Source organism: Lissotriton vulgaris, chromosome 4_1, assembly GCF_964263255.1.
Source record: "Lissotriton vulgaris chromosome 4_1, aLisVul1.2, whole genome shotgun sequence".
In the NCBI taxonomy this organism is placed as follows: Eukaryota; Metazoa; Chordata; class Amphibia; order Caudata; family Salamandridae; genus Lissotriton; species Lissotriton vulgaris.
Genome location: NC_141691.1, coordinates 1998248732 through 1998268616, shown reverse-complemented (window position 1 = coordinate 1998268616; position 19885 = coordinate 1998248732). Strand labels below are relative to the sequence as shown.

The 19885-nt window shown below is 42.1% G+C and overlaps 1 protein-coding gene across 1 annotated transcript in view; it reads right to left on the bottom strand.

Annotated features, from left to right (window-relative positions):
• Positions 1-19885, bottom strand: part of LOC147724825 (ranBP-type and C3HC4-type zinc finger-containing protein 1-like) — a 431577-nt gene that overhangs the window by 387050 nt on the left and 24642 nt on the right. The window contains exon 4 of the mRNA XM_086966324.1: positions 14417-14558. Coding sequence (XP_086822450.1) covers positions 14417-14558 — 142 coding nt within the window. The remainder of the gene's footprint in view (positions 1-14416; positions 14559-19885) is intronic.

Here is a 19885-nt window from a genome sequence, read left to right as displayed (position 1 = left end):
GTATGCATATCTAGCCAAGCCACTCATACAGTTGACAACACAGGAGGCAGCGACTTCGACTGTCCTCCCTTGGACTCAGGAACACGCACAAGCTTTTGACGAGTTAAAGAATGCCTTATGTCAAGCACCTGTTTTAGCGACACCATGTTATAGCAAGCCTTTTACACTTTGTTACTGAACGCGATGGCACAGCTTTATCCGTGCTCACACAAGATCAAGCAGGAAGACACAAGCCTTGTGCTTATTTTTCTAGTACATTGGATCCAGTGGCCCAGGCTCTGCCTGCGTGCCTCAAATCAGTTGCAGCAACAGCTCTAGCGATCAGACAAAGCGATTCAATAGTGTTAGGATATCCCCTGACAGTACAAGTTCCACACTCTGTGGAAGTTCTTTTGAACCGAACCCAGACTCAACACCTGACCATAGCAAGACTGACTGGATACGAATTGACATTGTTTGAGCCACACATACAAATCAGACGTTGCAATACATTAAATCCTGCCACATTGTTACCCTCGAGTACAATCGACCCGACACCACATGACTGTGTAGAAGTCATCAATACTGTAACGAAGCCCAGACAAGACTTGACAGACATTGCATTGCCCAACCCAGACCTGACACTTTACGTGGATGGTTCATGTATGAGAACAAGCACAGGAGAGTTAGTGGCCGCCTATGCAGTGACCACTGAAACTGAAGTCTTAGAAACACATCGTATTGACACACTGTCTGCCCAAGCAGCAGAGCTCATCGCTCTGACCCAAGCCTGTATACTAGCCAAGAACAAGAAAGTAAACATATACACAGATTCACAGTATGCATTCGGAGTCGTTCACGACTTCGGTATCCTCTGGCAAGAAAGAGGTTTTTTAACTTCTCACGGTACCAAGATACAGCATGGTCCACTTATTCAAGCTCTGTTAGAAGCAATACACTTGCCTGCATCCATTGCTATCATGAAGTGCAAAGCACATACGAAAGTCACTGATACTATTTCCCAGGGTAACGACCTGGCAGATCAAACAGCTAAACTCACAGCTCAGACTCAGACAAACCCGACGAAGACTATCGTACCAACACAGACACATTGTATGACAGTGAAGGATCCCATACTAGAAGTACTCGACATACAGACACATGCCACTCCAGACGAAATCTAGAGATGGACTGAACAAGGAGGGATCCAAACAGATCAGGGATGGATGACGAAGGGAAGAGCCACATGGTTCCTCCCCGACTCTATGGTTCAAGTTATCATTAACACAGCACATAGTCCTGCACACTTAGGAGAAAAAGCTATGTTAGACAGCATCCAGAATCTATGGTTCAACAAGCATTTACGAGCAGCAGCAAAACAGAAAGTGCGTACCTGCATGATCTGTTGTCAGTTCAATCCAGGCAAAGGTGTTCCCGTGGAACAAGGTGGTTTCCACCCTCCCGATCATCCTTTTGAAGTCCTACAGATGGATTATATCCAGATGGACCGATGTAGAGGATTCAAATATGTCCTCGTAGTTGTATGTGCCTTTTCCAGATAGACAGAAGCATATCCAGTCCCAGATTACACTGCCGCGACCACTGCCAAGCAGCTGGTTTGTGAATTTTTCCCGCGATACGGCTTGCCCCGTGTCGTGTACTCAGATAATGGACAGCCATTCTCGTCCGAACTTATGAAACAGGTATCACTCCTGTTAGGTTACCAGTGGAAATTTCACTGTGTACGACATCCCGAAGCAGCTGGTTTGGTCGAAAGACACAACCAGACCCTAAAAACACGATTAGCCAAAATATGTGCAGAAAAAGGTGTAGGTTGGATCGTAGCACTGCCAGTTGCACTCTTCTATATGCGTATGGTAGCTCACTCCAGAACAGGATTGTCACCTTATGAAGTTGTTTTTGGGCGGCCTCCCAATATGTGGGACGCCTATGCCGAAAAAGATTACCGATGTTGAAAGTACTATGTTGACAGATTACCTAGCTTCCTTGATGTCTGCACTACAATCATGTCGTTCACAGGTTGCGGCTGCTTTCCCAGACAACACCCAAGTGAAACCGCATGAAGTCGTCCCCGGCGAGCACGTCTTCGTAAGAAACTTTGACAGGAAAAGTCCGCTGGAACCCAGATGGAAGCAGCCTAAGTTGGTGTTGATGACGACGAGGACCGTGGTCAAGCTGGAAGGCAGAAAGGGGTGGTTGCACTCCAGCCACATAAAAAAACTTCATGGACTGTGCCCAGAAACTTTAAAGAAATACTGCCCCCTTTCGGACTCTGAATCTAAGCTTCCTCTGATAGAGAAAACTCCTCAAGAGGAATACCGTATGAAGCTAAGGTCTAGTAAGTCAGACAGCGTTTAATTGTTTAAGTCCCCCTCGGGTGAAGCGGTTAGACAGGTTTCTGACATGAATAAGATAGACCCCAGTAGTCAGAGAGATAGGCGTATCAAAAAGAGAGACCAGTACTGTAAAAACTTGCACAGTCGTTGTGTGATAACATTAATTTTCATGTTTCTTCTGAGCATTCTGATAATATGTGCAAGCTTCTGGTTACATGATTTCTTTCCTTTCAATTCACATGTACATACTTCCTCTAATGATTCTGCAAAGCACGCTTTCAGCGACCTGCCTCCACACGAATTGTCCTATCGATTAGCAATGCGCAACAATACATTCATTCGTATGTTACATCATACTCATCAAGCCAGCAATGCCACGAATTGCTGGGTATGCGGCCGACTCCCACCTTACCAGAAATACAAGGGAGCTCTGCCCCTCTTTCCTTACCCGTTCACACATAATGGTTCATGTGGTGCATGGTTTGTTTTAATGTCCTCCCTAGATAGTAAGTCCAAGGTTTCCCAAGGTAATTGGATATGGGGGAACCTGAATACAGTCATGAATAAAGCATGTTTCCCAGACGCAGACGGTCTCCCACAAAGGATAGGGACCGATCTAGAAAATGAAGTGTATGCATTAGGTAACTTTTCCCTCAATCTCATGATCTTGAACGTCCAGTCCGAGACTAAATCGAACTTGCCGTTTATAACTGTTTTACCAGTGAAAGGTGAATGTGTTAGAAAGAATGGTTCAGTACACCTAGGACACAGTGATCGTAATACTGTGATTGAATTCAGTGATAAAGGAAAGTCTACTTTCAAAGCCTCACGCCATTCTTATTTTATTTGCGGACATACAGCTTATGTTCATCTGCCCCCTGATTGGGATGGGACGTGTTATATTGCGTTCCTATTGCCACCTGTTTTTCTAGCCCCGTCTGATTATCATCGAAATTCACGGCTTGTGAATATAAGACATAGAAGGGAGATCAAGACCCCAATTGTCGATCAGACTGAGACAACGTGGGAACAATATACAGATTTCAATAAAGGATTCTTCTTCTTTGTAGGTCCTGTCCAAAATAGTAAACTGATACGCAAATTAACAAGAACTCTTGAAGCGGTAGTGAACGAAACTACCTCTGCCCTAGGTAACCTGACTGAAGAACAATCTGCTATGAGACTCGTAGTTCTTCAAAATCGCCTTGTCCTTGACGTCATACTGGCCGATAGGGGCGGGGCTTGTAGAGTCATTGGATCCAGTTGTTGCGTTTTTATTCCAAATAACGCGCCATCCGTGTATAAGGCTATAACTAGGCTCCACGAGATAGCGCACCTGATTCACCAGAATCCAGGCACCTGGACTTGGTCCGGTTTGCTCTGGAGTGTGTTGTCCGCCTGGGGATGGAGACTGCTATCATTCCTAGGAATAATATTGCTTACTGTATTCAGTTGTTGTCTATGTCTGCAATGTGGGCCAGCGATTTGCGGCTTGTGCGCCACAGCTTGTATTCCCCGTCCAAGTTCACGTTCCCGTTCCCGAATAAAGAAAGGAGAGCAAATGATGTTATATGAACAGATAGATGGTCTCATGAATATAGATATATACTAAAGGGTGAAGTAGGGGCCAAGGAGGGAATGAGGTAATAGAAATTTTCAGGTAGCCAAAGTGTCCCTCTACTCGCACCCTATCCATGCACCCATGCTCCATGTATGTCGTGTAACTTCTGTTCTGTTCATGCTAGAGAGACGCATATGGATTTGCGTCGAACCTTAACATGTCAGCTATCCAGTCATGCATGAATATCCAGTTAATTAGGTTTCTAAACCTATGGTGCCAACGTCTTTACATGGTGCACTTTTGAATTCCGCTCACGTTTTCTCCATGTTTCTTGGCCCAGTCAAGCTAGGCCCTTAACGAGTCTCCAAGTTCATTTCTGCCTCTGAAAGCTGCAGTTTGGGTATGCATCCCTGACCTCTGTCTTACATCCTGCACAGACGAGCGGTGCCCGGCTCGGCCTGCTTGCCTGCCAAAACGTTATTTTGCCTACAGTTATCTGTTCAGCCTCCTCGAAAACACATTCTAGTCTAGTGAAATAGGTAAACATGTTCCCGGCTGCAGAGCAAAGGGCCCTGCCTTCCTGTCTCCATGCAAGTAATTTACTGCTCCCGTTACCATGGTAGGCCCATGGCCCCCGCACTCTACATGAAGATCCCTTTGCACGCACTAGCATTCAGTAATGAACGGCCTCTGCCCGAGAGACCTTTTACTTCAGACACTACATCCTCCAAACATGAGATACCAGATATGCTATAGGTGCAGGTCGTTCTGACACCCCAGACATCAGTCTCCTCTACTCGTGCAAAAGTCAAAGCCCCCAGTTCTCCCCAGTTGCACGTCATGCCCGGCTGCGCGCGCATATAGGTTAGAAGTTTCTGCCGACTCTGCAAACTTTCACTAAGCATCCACCCACTTGTGACGTTTCATGTTACGTTTCTCTGACATGTCAAGTGCACGCCCATGTGTACGCCTTCTTACACGCCTCCTGTTACGTACATGTGTTCTTATCTCTCTCTTTTCACCTGTTACGCCTACTGTATTGAATTCAATTGTACCATTTTACTATATATAATGTGTACTGTTAATAAAAAGTTGAATGTCCCTTCCTGAACCTTAGTGGTGATGGAACATGATGTCCAATCCTCGAGGATTTTCCATTAAAGCCCGTATGACTCTGATCTCACGGACTCTGCCTCTCATTTGAATGAGCTGTCTTTTATTGATAATTATATGGAAAAATGATACGGTAAAATTAATTTACCACATTTTAAATCTATCCTTACCAGCACAAAGCATGTAAACCAGTTCTGCTCACTAAGATCCAGGCCTCTTTTCCTCATCAGAAAACAAGCATTGGCAAAGCCAATAAGTCCCTGCAATGTGAGAGCTACTTGCGTGGTCAATGTCTATTAGCCATATTGAATAGCAGTATGGCTGCTTCTCAGTATGGCTGAAAGTCATGCAATTAAGCGCTATAACCCGGCCTGCGCTGTATAACGCAAATAAAATGTGATGGGAATGTGGCACATTCCATGTTCAGATACTAGAAGGACCCAACACACTGTAAAACAAAGCTTGAATTGAAATAACAGAGCAGAATAATGCCCTTTATGCATATATTGTGGTTTTTTTGCTGCAAAATACAGACTGCCCCATTGGTAGTTAGTTAAAATCGATATCTACATGGCAAGTGCCCCGGTTTCAAAGGATAAAAAAGTGTGTGTGTGTGTGTGAGAGAAAATCAAATTAGCAGCAGCCTTCGGAGTGCATACTGATTTTTGAAAGACTATTCTGATACAAGCACTCGTGTGGATTGCTCAACCACAAAGAAAAAAGTAGCTCCTAAAATGGGAGCAGTACGAAATGAAGCCCAAGTGGAAGGAGACAGAGCTTATAAAAAACAAGCACATGGGAGAAACCGGTGCTGGTACTTCAGTTCAGGGAGGATCTGGCCTGGCAGTTCGGGTTGGACTGTGCTCATTACAGCAGGGTATAGACTTATTTGCATATGGCTGGGTTAAAACTGAGGTAGGATGGAGTGAAAAATAGCAATGGACTAGGCAATTACAAGTAATTACTAGTGGCTGAGATCAAGTCATGCATTTCATCCATCACTTTTTTGTTCACTTTACTAGGTCTTATTGTAAGTACTTAGACAAGTAAAAAGATCGGCCTTTTGTATTTTGTGTCATCCTAGAGGAGATGGAAATTAATCCCAGCCCCCTGATATACTCCTGCAAAAAAACTGCATTTCAGAGATTTTCATTTTTAATTTGTGTTTTTAATCATTAGAGAAGTCATTTAGCTTTGGTGCACAATGCTGATCCAGGTTGAATTTTATTGGCGACATTTTTAAAATGGCGGATTTGTTGCAATGATGGCGTAATATTTCAGAAACTATGAGACCTATATACTTCATTTTGGTGTCAAAACATAGGTTTTGGGGGTCAAGTAGTCTTATAGAGACGACAGAATATAACTCGTCAGATCAACTCTTCAGCCATTTTCCAAAATTGCAGCTATATAGAGGAAGAAGAGACACATATAAAAATCAAACAAATAACAATGGTTTTTAATCCTTTTATGTATGCACCAAATAATGTTTGTGATTAAGGCTCCCTGTTTTCCATTTTTACAGATAAATACAAAGAGAAAACATTCATTTTCTTGTCTGTATTTATTTTTAAATGTGGATGAAAACGGAACTTAGGTTGCTTTTTGAGTAATTCTAAATACTGTCTGCCATGACTGCCAGGCCAACAGATGTGTGGATTGATAGATAAGGGGGTTAAACAAGAAAGGAACTTTAGTAAAGAGGCTTTAATAGAAGTAGATATACACAAGGTTGATACTGATATTTGCATATTTTCTCATCAGTGCACTGGTTTATCTTTTCCGGGTGTTCACTACATTGAAATCTGGCAGACATTCAAGCATGAGGGCATATTTATCGGTCAAATAAATGTGGAAATATGCTCATTTCAGCTTACTTTTTCCACACACCCACCCCAACAAAAAATAGGGGCAAATAGATAAAATTTGCAAAAAATAAATATGGATAAATACAGACGGAAACGGTAAAAAAATAAATACCATAAAACCAATCTGAATATGAAAATAAAATAATGTGTTTCACTCCTGTTTCAGACACATTTTCATAGTTCACTTTATTTGTTTCTGCAATCGCTCGCAGTACATTTGCAGAATGTTGAACATTTGAGAAGAACATATCGACATGGACATCTTTTTGTAACACAGGTTTTTCAAGTACATGTATGTGTAAGTTCTTTGGATAGAGGCTTTAGAAAGTTTGTAAGTTTTAGCGCCTCGTCCATATCTTCCCAACCAAATTCACATTAATCTTTCTCTACATATGCATGATCCAAAAGATTTACACATCTGATCAAGTAGAACTCTCTTTTGATGTCCACGCACAGAATAGGACATCGGTGGAAGGTTACTTAGCGGAACTGATCTCTTGAGCCCACTGTACCGAAGATCGTCAAATGTGAGAAGGCCAGAACTTATTTTCAACACACACACACCAGGTATTCTCCTATGTCTTTAAAGTCACCTCCTTTTCTGTTCTAACTCTGCTTATAGTGTCATCGCCTGTACGAATATGTGCTTTGATAAGAACACTGGGCACCCCTGGGTCAAGTTTGTTGTACAGAATATGAAGCGGGATTAAGTGTCTTTTATCACCTGTTCCGTAACATATCCATAACTCTGATAATCCTTGACCTATGAATATTGCAACAAATCCAAGTAGCATAATAATGACATCTGTGTCATTTGACAGTACAATTAATTTATTGGAGCCATTTCAAACAGCCCATTCAGCATGAGGCACAAAACGAAAGTCATCTTCCTCAAGCCTGCTGTTAAGTTCTTGAACACTATGGCCCATACCTTTTGAATATATCTCTGCAGACACCAACTTCTCATTGACAATCATTCCACTTGCAGTAATTAAATTTCAGTGTTCATTGAAGCATCAATGTTTTGGCGAGTTAACCTCTCCAAGTTCATCTTGTTCTATGATGATGACCAAGATTTATCAAGTTTCATCGGTATAGGTGTTGAAATTTTAATGCAGGGAAGGTTAATTGTACCATCTTTGACAGATAGTTCAAGATAACTGTCAAATACAATGTGCAGTTCTTGCAAGGTGCACATTGACTTTTGCTATATGTAGAACAGTCTGAATGAAGTCTATGAAGTTGTGCATGGATAAAATCTTGACCATTCGCAATTGTGACATATAGGCCACAACAACAACAGTTTTCAATGAGGACACCTTTACGAATTGGAACTCTTCAGGTGAAAGTGTTTTTGAGCTCTTGTAAGAGTTTGGGCTTCACTGGTTTGGTTGCTGCATCTCCATCAAATCATGAGCTTGATGGAAGATAATGTGACTGAATGTATTTGATAAATTCACCCCTTTCTTTTGCTACATCCATCTCTCTATGTGCTACCTAAAATTGTTCTTTGGTAACCTATTTTGCAGTAGCTGGTTGGACGAAACTTTCACTATGGCAGTTAAAGCATAGAATTTATCTTTCATGATTATGTCAAGCAGCTTTTTCTCTTTCAATACAAATCTCTCCTGCTTCAATTCTGTGTATAGTTTCGATCAAAATTCCAGGACATCTAGTAGACAGCCGCAGCCCTTGCAGGTAAGAGCGGTGTGGCCAGGTGAGGAGGATTTCGATGGACGATGATGAGGGGAAATTAATTTATTAAATTTCCCTCGTAATCGTCTTACTCAAAACCCCCCATACAGCCCCCCGTCCCCACCGCCCTTACCTGCACAGGCCACGAATGCTAGTAGACATGTCTTTATATCTTTATCCACATATTGATGGTCACAAAGTTGTGTAGTAGCACAGGCTCAGTCATTTCAAAAGGGTTTCCTTGCTGCAACATGAAATGCAGAAGGCTGTTAACATGTTTATTAAAATGTTACCCTCTCTTTCCCACAAGTGTGTGGTGAGGAACAGTTATACGATGGTCCATTAATTTTGAATTTGTCATCTCTCTGAAAACATTGCAAATAAAAAGGACTTCATGGTAAACAAGCTGTCATTAAGCAACATATTTACTTTTACGTGTCTGACCAACAATTCCCTAAGAGCTTTTCTGTGATCTCTGGATGGTCTGTTCCAATTCATATCTGGAACCACAGCATTAAACCTTCCCTCTCTTTCACCACAAAATATCTTTGGATGAATTTTCTGTAGAAGTATGGTTTTTCCACCTCTAGCTTCTTCACTCATTCCAAATACCAGGACCCATACTCAGGTAGTTTATGCAATCAGGGACTCCACAGTCTTCATGTGCAGCTCCCAATCACCTTCCAGATAAGCATGTGCCAAGTTTCTCACTACAGATATCACGTGTAAAACATTTCCCTAGTACTTGCAAAGTTCAGAATTTTCTTCACATTCTTTGACAAACTCTGCAAACTAGGTTTTCTGATTATGAACTGAGTGTATTGAACATTGTCTGACTTTGTATAATGTGTTTAGAATGAAGTGCACCCTGTGCCTTGTTAACTTCTGAGATAAGATATGCAAAACCGAAGTTGTTATTCTTTTTCGAAAAATCAATCCAACACAATGCTTCTATAGCCTCAGATATGATGAGCATACCTTGTAACAAACAAACATAATGAGGCCCGCCCAATATTGACTGGACAGTTTGCTTCCAAAGATTTCAGCCTCAACAGGTGCACCGTCTATGCCACGTCCACTGAGATATCTTCCTGCACATCGCAACTTTTGTCATGTGGAAAACACCCATCATTGAATAAAGATCAAATCTACTGTAATGCTCATAAAAATGTCAGCTACAATAAGGAAAACACCTTCATTACTGAAAATTGGCAGGATAGGCTGGTCTTCAGCCACTATGAAACTTTCTGGCAGACTGGGACATGTTGATGGCTTGTAGTAATTTTGCACACGTTGACAAGGCAGTTGGGTTAGAAGATTGCAGCTTTGTTTGTTTATGATTACAGCTGACAGCTTTTTTTCCAGAAGCTACTTCATTGGTACAGTCTTGAACAAGCACCATTACAGTATCATGCGTGCTGGATATACCAGACAAAGAAGAGTGGTCTTTAAAATCAAAATTATCAAGAGCAGCAATTGTAAATCCTTTCCAGGTAAAGCGGCTTGGAAGTGGTGCGCGGTCAGATTCACAAGATTTTACACCATGAGTTGCTATCAAGTTCCTGCTCTGTACTACGTCATTGTAACTTGTTGATGCACCACTCCGATTCATTGAAGTGATTTGCTCTCTACCTTTACACTGGTCATTGATTGTGTGGGCAGTTATCATGAGTAGCAGAGTTTTCTTTTTGCTGTGATGCAAGTCATAAAATATGATATGAAAAATATAGTTCATTTGCACAGCATAGGTCTGTTGGTTCATGGGATGGTCTTCCACTTCTTTGCTTAGTAAAAGTTTTGCTTGGCTGATAGATGTAATAAAATGTTAAGACAACATCAGGCATTTTTGTTGACTCCCAAGATTTGCGGAGCTCTAGGGCAGCACAAAATTGGACATCAAGTCCAAAATCTAAATCTTTCAGGACGTTTCTTAAAATGTTTCCTGCTGATTTTACTGCATCTTGTGATCTTATTTTGACAGTAAGAACTTTAGGAGTAAATACAGCTGAAAACACCATATGTGGCGGATTCTTTTTGTTAGACTGACAAAAATGAATTCCGTCGTACATTCTCACCAGAAAAATCTTAATTTCATTATTATAGATCAATGTAGTTTCATCCATGTTGACCATTATTTCTCGGATCTCACTGAGCGTGAACCCATAGCCAGGACTCAAGAGTGGCTTTAAAACTTAATTTGCTTTTTCAAAGATTGGAAACTTAATTGAAGGCTGGAGGTTATGTTGCTGCTGGTAGCTCACTGTACATTCATATTCTCGAATGTATGCACTCATGCAGTATGGTGATACAAATCCGCTGCAAATACATTCCCCTCACTGTTTAGATCAGCTACTTGGCTGCAAAATTCATCTTGGAAGAAACTAGCTGCAGATTAAAACATGTTTGTCCTTTGAGGCTCACATACTTTATACTTTGTTCCTTCGTCAATCCTTTTAGTTCCTTTTTCTAGGTAAACCACCGTTGTTTGGGGAGGACAAGGGTTAGCCATTGATCTTCTAAGTGGATGAGTATTGGGTTTGGTTGTCATCCCAATCTCAGAAGAGTTGGAAATATATTGTGATTCATTGGTTTCTACTATTTTTTGAGGAATTTTTCCAAGGCTTTTTCCATTGTATACGACTTATAGCACTTGTTGAAATGATAACATATTTGATACTCTTCTCCCATCAGTTTCAATCTTTTGAGAACTTCATCTTGCTGTTCTTTTGCAGCAATTTAAACTCTCTTCTGTCCAGCCACACATGTTAGATTTCCTATCAGAATAGTTTGGCATATGACATTTTTCAATGTTGAAGGAGTCCTAGGATTTTGTAGTAAGCAACAGTCTGTCAGGAGGTAAAGATCTTCTGCTACCACCTGCTTTGCTCATGTTTACGAATTCGAATTACGGAAAACCTGAAACAAAAACAATATTACAACACATCATTACAGAGCCGCCATTTTGAAAAAATGGCAGCTCTATAAGGATATAATGCTCTGAGGAGTTATTTTCTGTCTCTATAAGACTAACTGACCAACAAAACCTATGTATTGATACCAAAAGTAAGTATATAGTTCTCATGGTTCCTGAAATAATACATCACTGCAACACATCCACCATTTTTTAAAATGTCCCGAAAAATTAGCCTGGATTAGCAAGGTCTACCCAAGCTAAATTACTGCTCTAGTGATAAAAAAATACAAATAAAAAATCAAAAATCTCTGGACAACAATTTTTTTTGTTTAATTTTTTACGGAGGTATATCAAGGGGCCAGGACTAAATACAGCAATAGCACTACATTGTTAGATTTGTACAATAAACCCTTAGCCTCTTTATACTTACACAGGCTACAGACACTTGAGCAGTGAGTAGGTCTGACTTGACAGTGCAGCCGCCTACATGACCTATTGTTCCTATATGCAGAGATTGGGTTTTGGGTCAGCGTTCTTCAACCCCTTCTTCAGACTTTGTCAATCACACTTTGACCAGACAATAGGAGTCGCATCATGATAATGGTCATCTGGTGCATCACTCCGGCACATAGGAAGTGCACTATTTTCAATATGTGAAAGGGACCCTTTGGTGAATGCAACTTTCAGATGGGGTTCCCCACTAAAGGAAGCCCATTCTGCATGGTAGTCAAAGAATTACTTGAAATGTGATCTAAAGTGTGAAAATGCTCTACAGTTGTTAGGTTTCAATGACTTATTTTTTGTGTGTGGAAAAACGATAAATAAAAAATGCAAAAAAAAAACATGGGCCTGATTGAGAGTTTGGCAGACTCCACTAGAAATGTGATGGACATCCCGCCCGCCTTATTACCATTGCCTTAACCCCTAAGGCATTTATAATAGGGCTGACATGATATCTGTTATGTTTGTGGCAAAGTACATGTTTGCTAAACTATAGATCAGACCCTATGTTATTGAAATCCTGACAAAAAGTAGCGTATTTAGATACTAAAATGGTTAACCGTTTATTTCCACTTTTCTTTTGCTCCTTAACTTACAAGATTAATCCACACCCCCTGCTGGATGCACACTGATCAACAGAAGGATCACAGCCACTCTGCCCCGCCAAGTCTGTGCAAGCACCATTATGATTGGCGCAGGGCTCTCACCCACCTTAGCCATCTGTCTTAGTTTAACTGTGTGCTGCAGTGACACTAAGAGTGAACCTCAAGACAAATCAGCGAGAAGGTAAACAGGTGCTTTATTAACATTTAAGCGCTCTGATGCCTGCAAATACAAGGCTGCTTTATTTATGCAGTTCATCTGAGGGCAACCAAGTAGAGCTCTGAGGCTATTGTGTACTGTCTCCATGGATCTCTGAACATCCTGAAACACAGGATGTCATGAGTCCTGCCATTATCTGATTTTGCTGAAGAGACAGATGCACCCAGATCAATATCAGTAAAAATTATCAAAGAAGCATTATGATCATGCTGCATATTTGTTGACGGAAACAATTACCTAAGAAAAAGAGAGAGCTAATTAAACGAAGGTGGTGGAACAACTTCAGCAGAATCCCGAAGAGCAAATCAGAAACTGCACTAAATTAGCTTTAGGTATCACATCGGCTTAGTGAACTCAACATTTTAAATGCACTTTCAAGATAGCATACCTAGTAAAGCAATTGTATGTATTTGTCAATGAAATGCACTTTAACCCCTTCCATGCTCATGACGAACCCCAGCCGTCATGCACTACAGTGCTCGTGTGCTGATGACGGCTGGGGTTCGTCACGGCCCGCCCCTGTTCGTGCTGTTTACAGCACACCAGGGGAATCACGGCTGCATCGAAGAGGTTAAAATAAGTAAATGCGAATGAAGCTGTATTTACTCATATTCTGTTCTGGCTTAAATATTTTACTGAGGTTTTTTTAAATTAAATATTCAGAAAAATACTTATATGTTGTTGAATGTCTGTTCCAATGTTTCTTCTTTGCTCCAGACGTAAGAATCTACTTACAGAAATTAGCAAACACCTTTTAAATTGAGAGTATGATGAAAAACAGATCTTGTGATCACTGGATGTGTGAAAATGGCAAGATACATTCATTAATTAATAAAGGTGGATTTTCACCATCTCATTAAATAAAAGTGTTTGCTTGCTTCCTTGTTCTCAAAATTTCATTAGACCACAGAGCTGATGAAACCAAATTCTTCAAGGCGAAAGAACTGAACCAAAGATCCACAAACTTGGGACTATGAGTCCCCTCAAAATCTGTAACATTAATCAAATAGATATATGATGTGTGGCTATAAATGTAACAGTTCAAGACTCAAGACTCTATCCTGCACAAAAGCAAAGCACAATCTTCTTAAGGCACTTCATTCATTCCTAGGCTTTGCAAAATATAAACATCACTATTATCCAACTTTGATTACATTGGAAAAATATGGAAGAATGGTAGGTTAATTATGGCATTGCAACAAATCTTAAAAGTTGTCAGCGATGAGTATTTAATTCACTGAACCATCTTGGCAGCAACAAATGGTCAATGTGAGAAAATGATGTCAGTCCACAGCGTAGCAGTTTAGCCACTGTAACACTCACACAACAATGTACACTATATATTGCACAAAACACCCAGAAATAGTACTATTCTTTTAAAATGCCACGGTTGCGACATTGAGGTGCTAAAACATTAAGACATTGCCAAGCATAAATGTTTTTGTTGCACGAATACATTAAGGCCAGATGTACTGGCTTAGCCAATGCTTTTTTTCTCTGTATTAATTATTGCAAACAACGTGCATGTTCTCAGTACCATGAGGGCAGCAGATCAACCTTTCTCAGGGTTGGCATTTAGGATTTTTCCTCTCCATCTCACACTCACCTGATTTCGGTTTTAGGAAAGCAGGACGGTTTCAGCTGGATCTGCAAGGAAGCGGAATGTGTGGCCAAAGCCACAGCCAACTGGGAAGCAGACTGCTGGTCACCCATCTCTATCGCTTTGGAGAGGCGAAGGGCTAGATCTTCTGTCAAAAAAGACATTTACAAATATTTAACCTAACGTAAAATGCAACCAGGTTTCTTCTTTGAAAGGCGTTTTTTTTAATTACAAATACAGTTATTGCCTATTCTACAGGAGACAAACTGAAGACAAATTATGGAAATATAGAGTCTACTACTGAAAGGGATGCATTTCCATTGCCAACTTCCAATATACTGAGTGTAGCCCATGGGGAAAGTAAATGTTCACAAATTGTACTAATAGGCAGGATGTTTTAGAACACTAAAGGCCCTGACCTATGCGTCCTTCTCAGTCACACTATCTAGCTAAGTCTGTTTAAAAAATGAAATGGTGGACTCATTGATCACTATCTTCAGGTGGCTTACTCTGCAAGGCTCTCTCTTGCTTAGGGTCAGGACCGAAAGAATATCAGCAAAAAGTGAGACATATTCCACCTATAGTCCATTCTGTAAGGAATGGGTTGAGAGACTCAACTCAGAGCTGAATACAATGATCCTCTGATCAGTAATCAATGAATACAGATTGCAATGTTATCTTTATGGAATTCTAAGGCATCCCAATTGCACATATGTATCATAGTAAATGCTGCAATCACTGCACCTTTGAGAACAGCACCAACTGTACTTGTTTTGTCTATAGGAGATATATTATAACTATTTTGGAGAATAAATGAAGTAAAAATGTTGAGAGAGAGCTACATTGATTGGTTAATGAAAGTCTAACACTGAACCATTATTGTTCGTTTCTAGCTCCTCCAGGTTCCGTTATTGCTCATATGGGTCATGTCCTGTGTGTATTAACTTTTGTAAGGATGCCGTAACACTGAATTCAGCCAATGGTTAAAGTAAGTTTACACGCTATAGTGGAAGAAAATAATAACAAACCAACAGGTGAAGACGGCTGGCCATAAGTAAGGATAATATAATTTTTTTAACAAACATCCATTCGAGAGTTGGGTCATGACAGACTCCAGCCTGACAAGCACTTAGAAGGGAATACAGATTACCAGTAGATTTTATGAACAAGAACTGAAATCCTTATATCATAAATTACTTGTAGGCTCGTTTGTTCCCATACTTGCGATTGTGTGGAATGCAGATCTGGAGCACTTTACTTTTAATAGTAAGCATCAGAATGAGGTACTAAAGAAAAAAAACTGATCTATCAAATTGATACATTTTTGATAAGTACGAACGTCTCTGGACGCATTTTATAATGCTTGGAGTCACAGATATTTATGTGTTTTAAACACTGTTTAGAGAACTTTCCGTCCGCAGTCTAGTCGCAGGAACCCCACTCATATCAATAGGTGCTCAAACTGTCCCTTTGTGAAGGTAGAGAGTGCTTCAAATGACATTCATAAACAATAGTAATGTGGTGATAATGGCATATTTCCAAAAAAGGCAGTCCGTAGGACAAGAATGACAAAGAACTTAGGAAATGCACAGAGACTGCTTACACCATTGATACAAAGCACGCCCCCCTGGTTTACTCAACTCTGCACTAACCATAAAAAATATGTTAAATAAACAAGCACGCATGTATTTAACCCCGTCTATGCTCATGACGGAGCCGCTCCGTCATGAGCTTCGGTTGAGCTGTGCTCATGACGGAGCGGTTCCGTCATGGCCCGCTCGGTGCGGCGCGAATTCCGCGCCTGCGCTGGACGTTCCATTGAGCGGGCAGGGCCATGACGGAACCGCTCCGTCATGAGCACAGCTCAACCGCGGCTCGTGACGAGCATGCAAGCGCCGCTCGGCCCCCCCCGCTCCTTAGCGCTGCGGCGGAATTCCAGCCGCAGCAAAGGGGTTAAAGGTTAATTTAAGTTACAGAAAGGAAGTAACTAGTGTCCTGCACCACTTAACTGGAAGAGTGTTGATTGAGATGTAGTCTAGGAGTAGTTTGTTGTGTGTGTGCTCCAAATATTTAGTGATGGCTGGGGGCGGTTCATCTCCTTATGCTATGATGTGGTGGAATCATATTTTTGTCATGATCCACAAGGATGGATATCCGTTTTTGGGTAGTTTCACATGGTTTTGTAGTTTTCCGTAATCAACAGTCCGAAGGCATTGGCCAAGTCTTGAGGTTTCCTGAGATGGACTGGGTATCAATAGTAGTTGTAGCAGGTAAGTCTAAGAAATTCGTGAACTTCTGAATTGTGGACAGGTATGAATGCAAGAGAAAAGGGATAATCATTCATGTTTGGTGAATGGTGTTGTGGAGAGATGAGGCAGCAGGACAATTTGAGCTCAGTCCACGAGGTCGGGTTTAGTGTGGGTTGTGTGTGTGTGTGTGAAATACATATTTTGAAGGGTGGGAGATTAAAGATCGTTTCAGAAAATATATAATTTTTTATATGTAGGTCTATTCAATATATATGTGACCTATCTGGTATAAAATAAAGGGGAAAAAAGAAAAGAAATGTAAAATATAAATAAAACCTACTTGATAATGTTTCCAATGCTCTGAGAGGTGTTTTGTGGCCCGTATATATTGCTAACTCTATTGTAGAGATTAACTTTGTCTTTCTTGTGTTTTGGTTTATGTTCCCTATCCCGCTCCATTATCATTTTTTCTGGGGAACCCCTTCATTAGAAAATGTATTTTATGTTTCACCTGGGGTCCCATCTGTATTTTTGTAAGGACTGCTTCCAAAAAGGCCCAACTGACTCGGTACGTAGGCATTCTCAGCGTCCAGGGAAACCAAGAGGGCCGGGATGTTCGTTTTGTGTACTTTTTAGGTCGAGCTGGAGAAAGCAATGCGAAGCATTGCATCCAGCTCGACAACTAATGTTGCCCACCTCCTGGGAATCTGAGACCGGCGCCGTGCACATCTCCTGCCTCAGATTCCCTGAAGAGAGCGCACACACACACACACACACACACACACACACACACACTTCTTAATTTCCCCCAAAGTCTTCACTTTTGTTCCATCTCTCTGCTCTACCTCCCCTCGTGGGCATTGCCCCTCCCCCCGTACCCCATCAGGGGTAACCCCCCCCCCATCCCCCTACTCAGCGGTCCCTCTCTTTCTCCGGCCATCGCCTCTCGTACGCCATCAGCAAGCGGAGAAACGGCCAAGAACACTCTGCGCCTGCACGGAAGTGCGTGCGCCCGCCTGACGTCACTCAGCGGCTGAACCTTACGGTAGGCAGGCGCGGGCCGCAGGGTCCATCTGACCAGATTCAGATCAGCTTTCACCGCCGCTCCTGTCCTAGAGATCCCAAACCCTCCGACCCTGGCAGCAGCCGGCGTGGTTTGCCCCCGACAGCCCGCCGCACCTGCAGCATCTGGCGGTACTAATGGACTTTTTACGAGTGGGAAGTCAAACACGAGAACCAACAACCGGAAGCTCTTTTTGGTTGCCGAGGACGGCTCGACTAGCGTGAGGACGAAACGTACCATTCATCGACCTGTATGAGCGATAGCACCGCTGTTTTGGGTATGCAGCCTTACTCTCTGGCAGGGCAGTTGCTGAAAGGGCATTACGGCTTGAACAGAGCCCGTCACACCAGGCTGGTCTTACATATGCCTCACAGCCATTTTGAAGGCCGTACTACTCTCCACTGAGACAGACGTGACTGACACTGCCCCAGCCCTAACAGCTGCGCAGTAGTTCTGGCCACCAAACAGCTTAAGACGCATGTCACGGACTATCTCAGCCACTCAGATCTTGCTGCGATAGTGGCCTGAGAAGAAAATGTTCTAATTTCATGACAGGGAGGACTTCTCTTTGCAAATACGTCTGACGCGATTTCTAAGGTGCTTTTTTTCCCACGCTCTGCCCTGCCTTAAACCATGGCCCCTACAATGTGACAGCCGGGGAGTGATGTGTTTAATTCACACAGACAATTAAAATGAGCAGGGCATCCATTAAAGGCAGACATCAGTATTACCTCTGGCTTGCATCTCGCGCCAAGTGAGTTAAAAGACGCGCCACGGACCCATCAGTCATATGATGTCATAGAGACGGCATTCACCCTATCTGAGGGTCAGCGCTCTGCGGTGGCCTCGCAGCTGCTTTTAGGGGCACGCTTCCTGCCTTGAGCTCTGTCGCCTCACACCCTCTTCTCCAGTCTTATTCCTGCTAATTGACATATTTACGTTTCTTACTTTTTACTGCACGTCAGCCTTGCCCAGAGAGTCACAGGAGCGGAAAATGAATTAGGCCACATTGCTTTAAAGTTAGTTTTTTCAAAGCACAGTCATTGAGTTTACTTCCTTTTTCAATTGAGATTTTTTTTGCAATTGTTCTGCCTTTAAAATGTTTGAAAAAGTTCAAAAAGGACTTAAGAGAAGCATTGCTTGGGGCATAACCAAATGGATGCAGAGCGACTGGCCAGCGGGCAAACAAGTCAATTGGGTAAATGTTGGCACATGGGCGCAAGACACAAGGTGCAATCTATATTTCCTCATGACATACCTATGGCAAGGCACCGGTAAAGTCTTGTAATACTATCTTCCCAATTTGGTGTTTGCGTTTGAGAGTTGTGTAGTAAGCCTGTTGGAAACGTATCCAGCAGACAGAAGAATGCCCAGACGTGGAAACATTTGCTCTCAGCATCTGTGTAGGAATCTGAAAGGAGAGGCTTCCATACCCAATAATCTTGTGTTCCAGTCCACCAGTGCAGAGTGCAGTGCTCCACTGAGCTTCAGGGTCACATACAGTGTGCTGTGCTCCACAATACTCCAGAAATGATGCTGAGTATTGCAGCCATTTTGAGCCATGGGCAAGTGTCCAGGGCCCCACCTTTCAAGAGGTGTCCTGGTACAATCATTGGGACAGTCAGAAATACTGTGGCAGTAACGGTCCATACACATTCTTGTTCAATCTGAGAGCTGCACCTATCTCAGTATACCACTCTATGACCTCGGTCTTCGCCTCTCTCTCCACCACTCTATGAGCCTGCCACTACGTTCTCTACCTCAACTCTCTTACTACCTCAACTCCTCTCTCTGAACCTCACTGCTCTGTTTCCATCTCAACTCTGTACCTCTGATCAATCACTCTCAGCCTTCCCTCTCTGATTATTACAGATCTGTACCTTTCCACTATCCCACTCTCTCGTTCTACCACTGTTCCCTCTACTTCATCTCATTTACTATCTTATCTCTTTCTCTATAGCTACATTCTGTGCTGTAACTACCATTACCTTTCCCCTTCATCTCAGCGCCTCTTCTCTACATCACCTTTCTCTGCCTCACCTCTCTGCCGCTTTCTCTTTAAAGTTCTCCATACCTCAGCTTTTTTTAACTCTCTACCTCACAACTCTCTCTACCAAGGTTAATGCCCTTGCATTTCTGGTGCTTGCTTACAGCAGTTCTAAT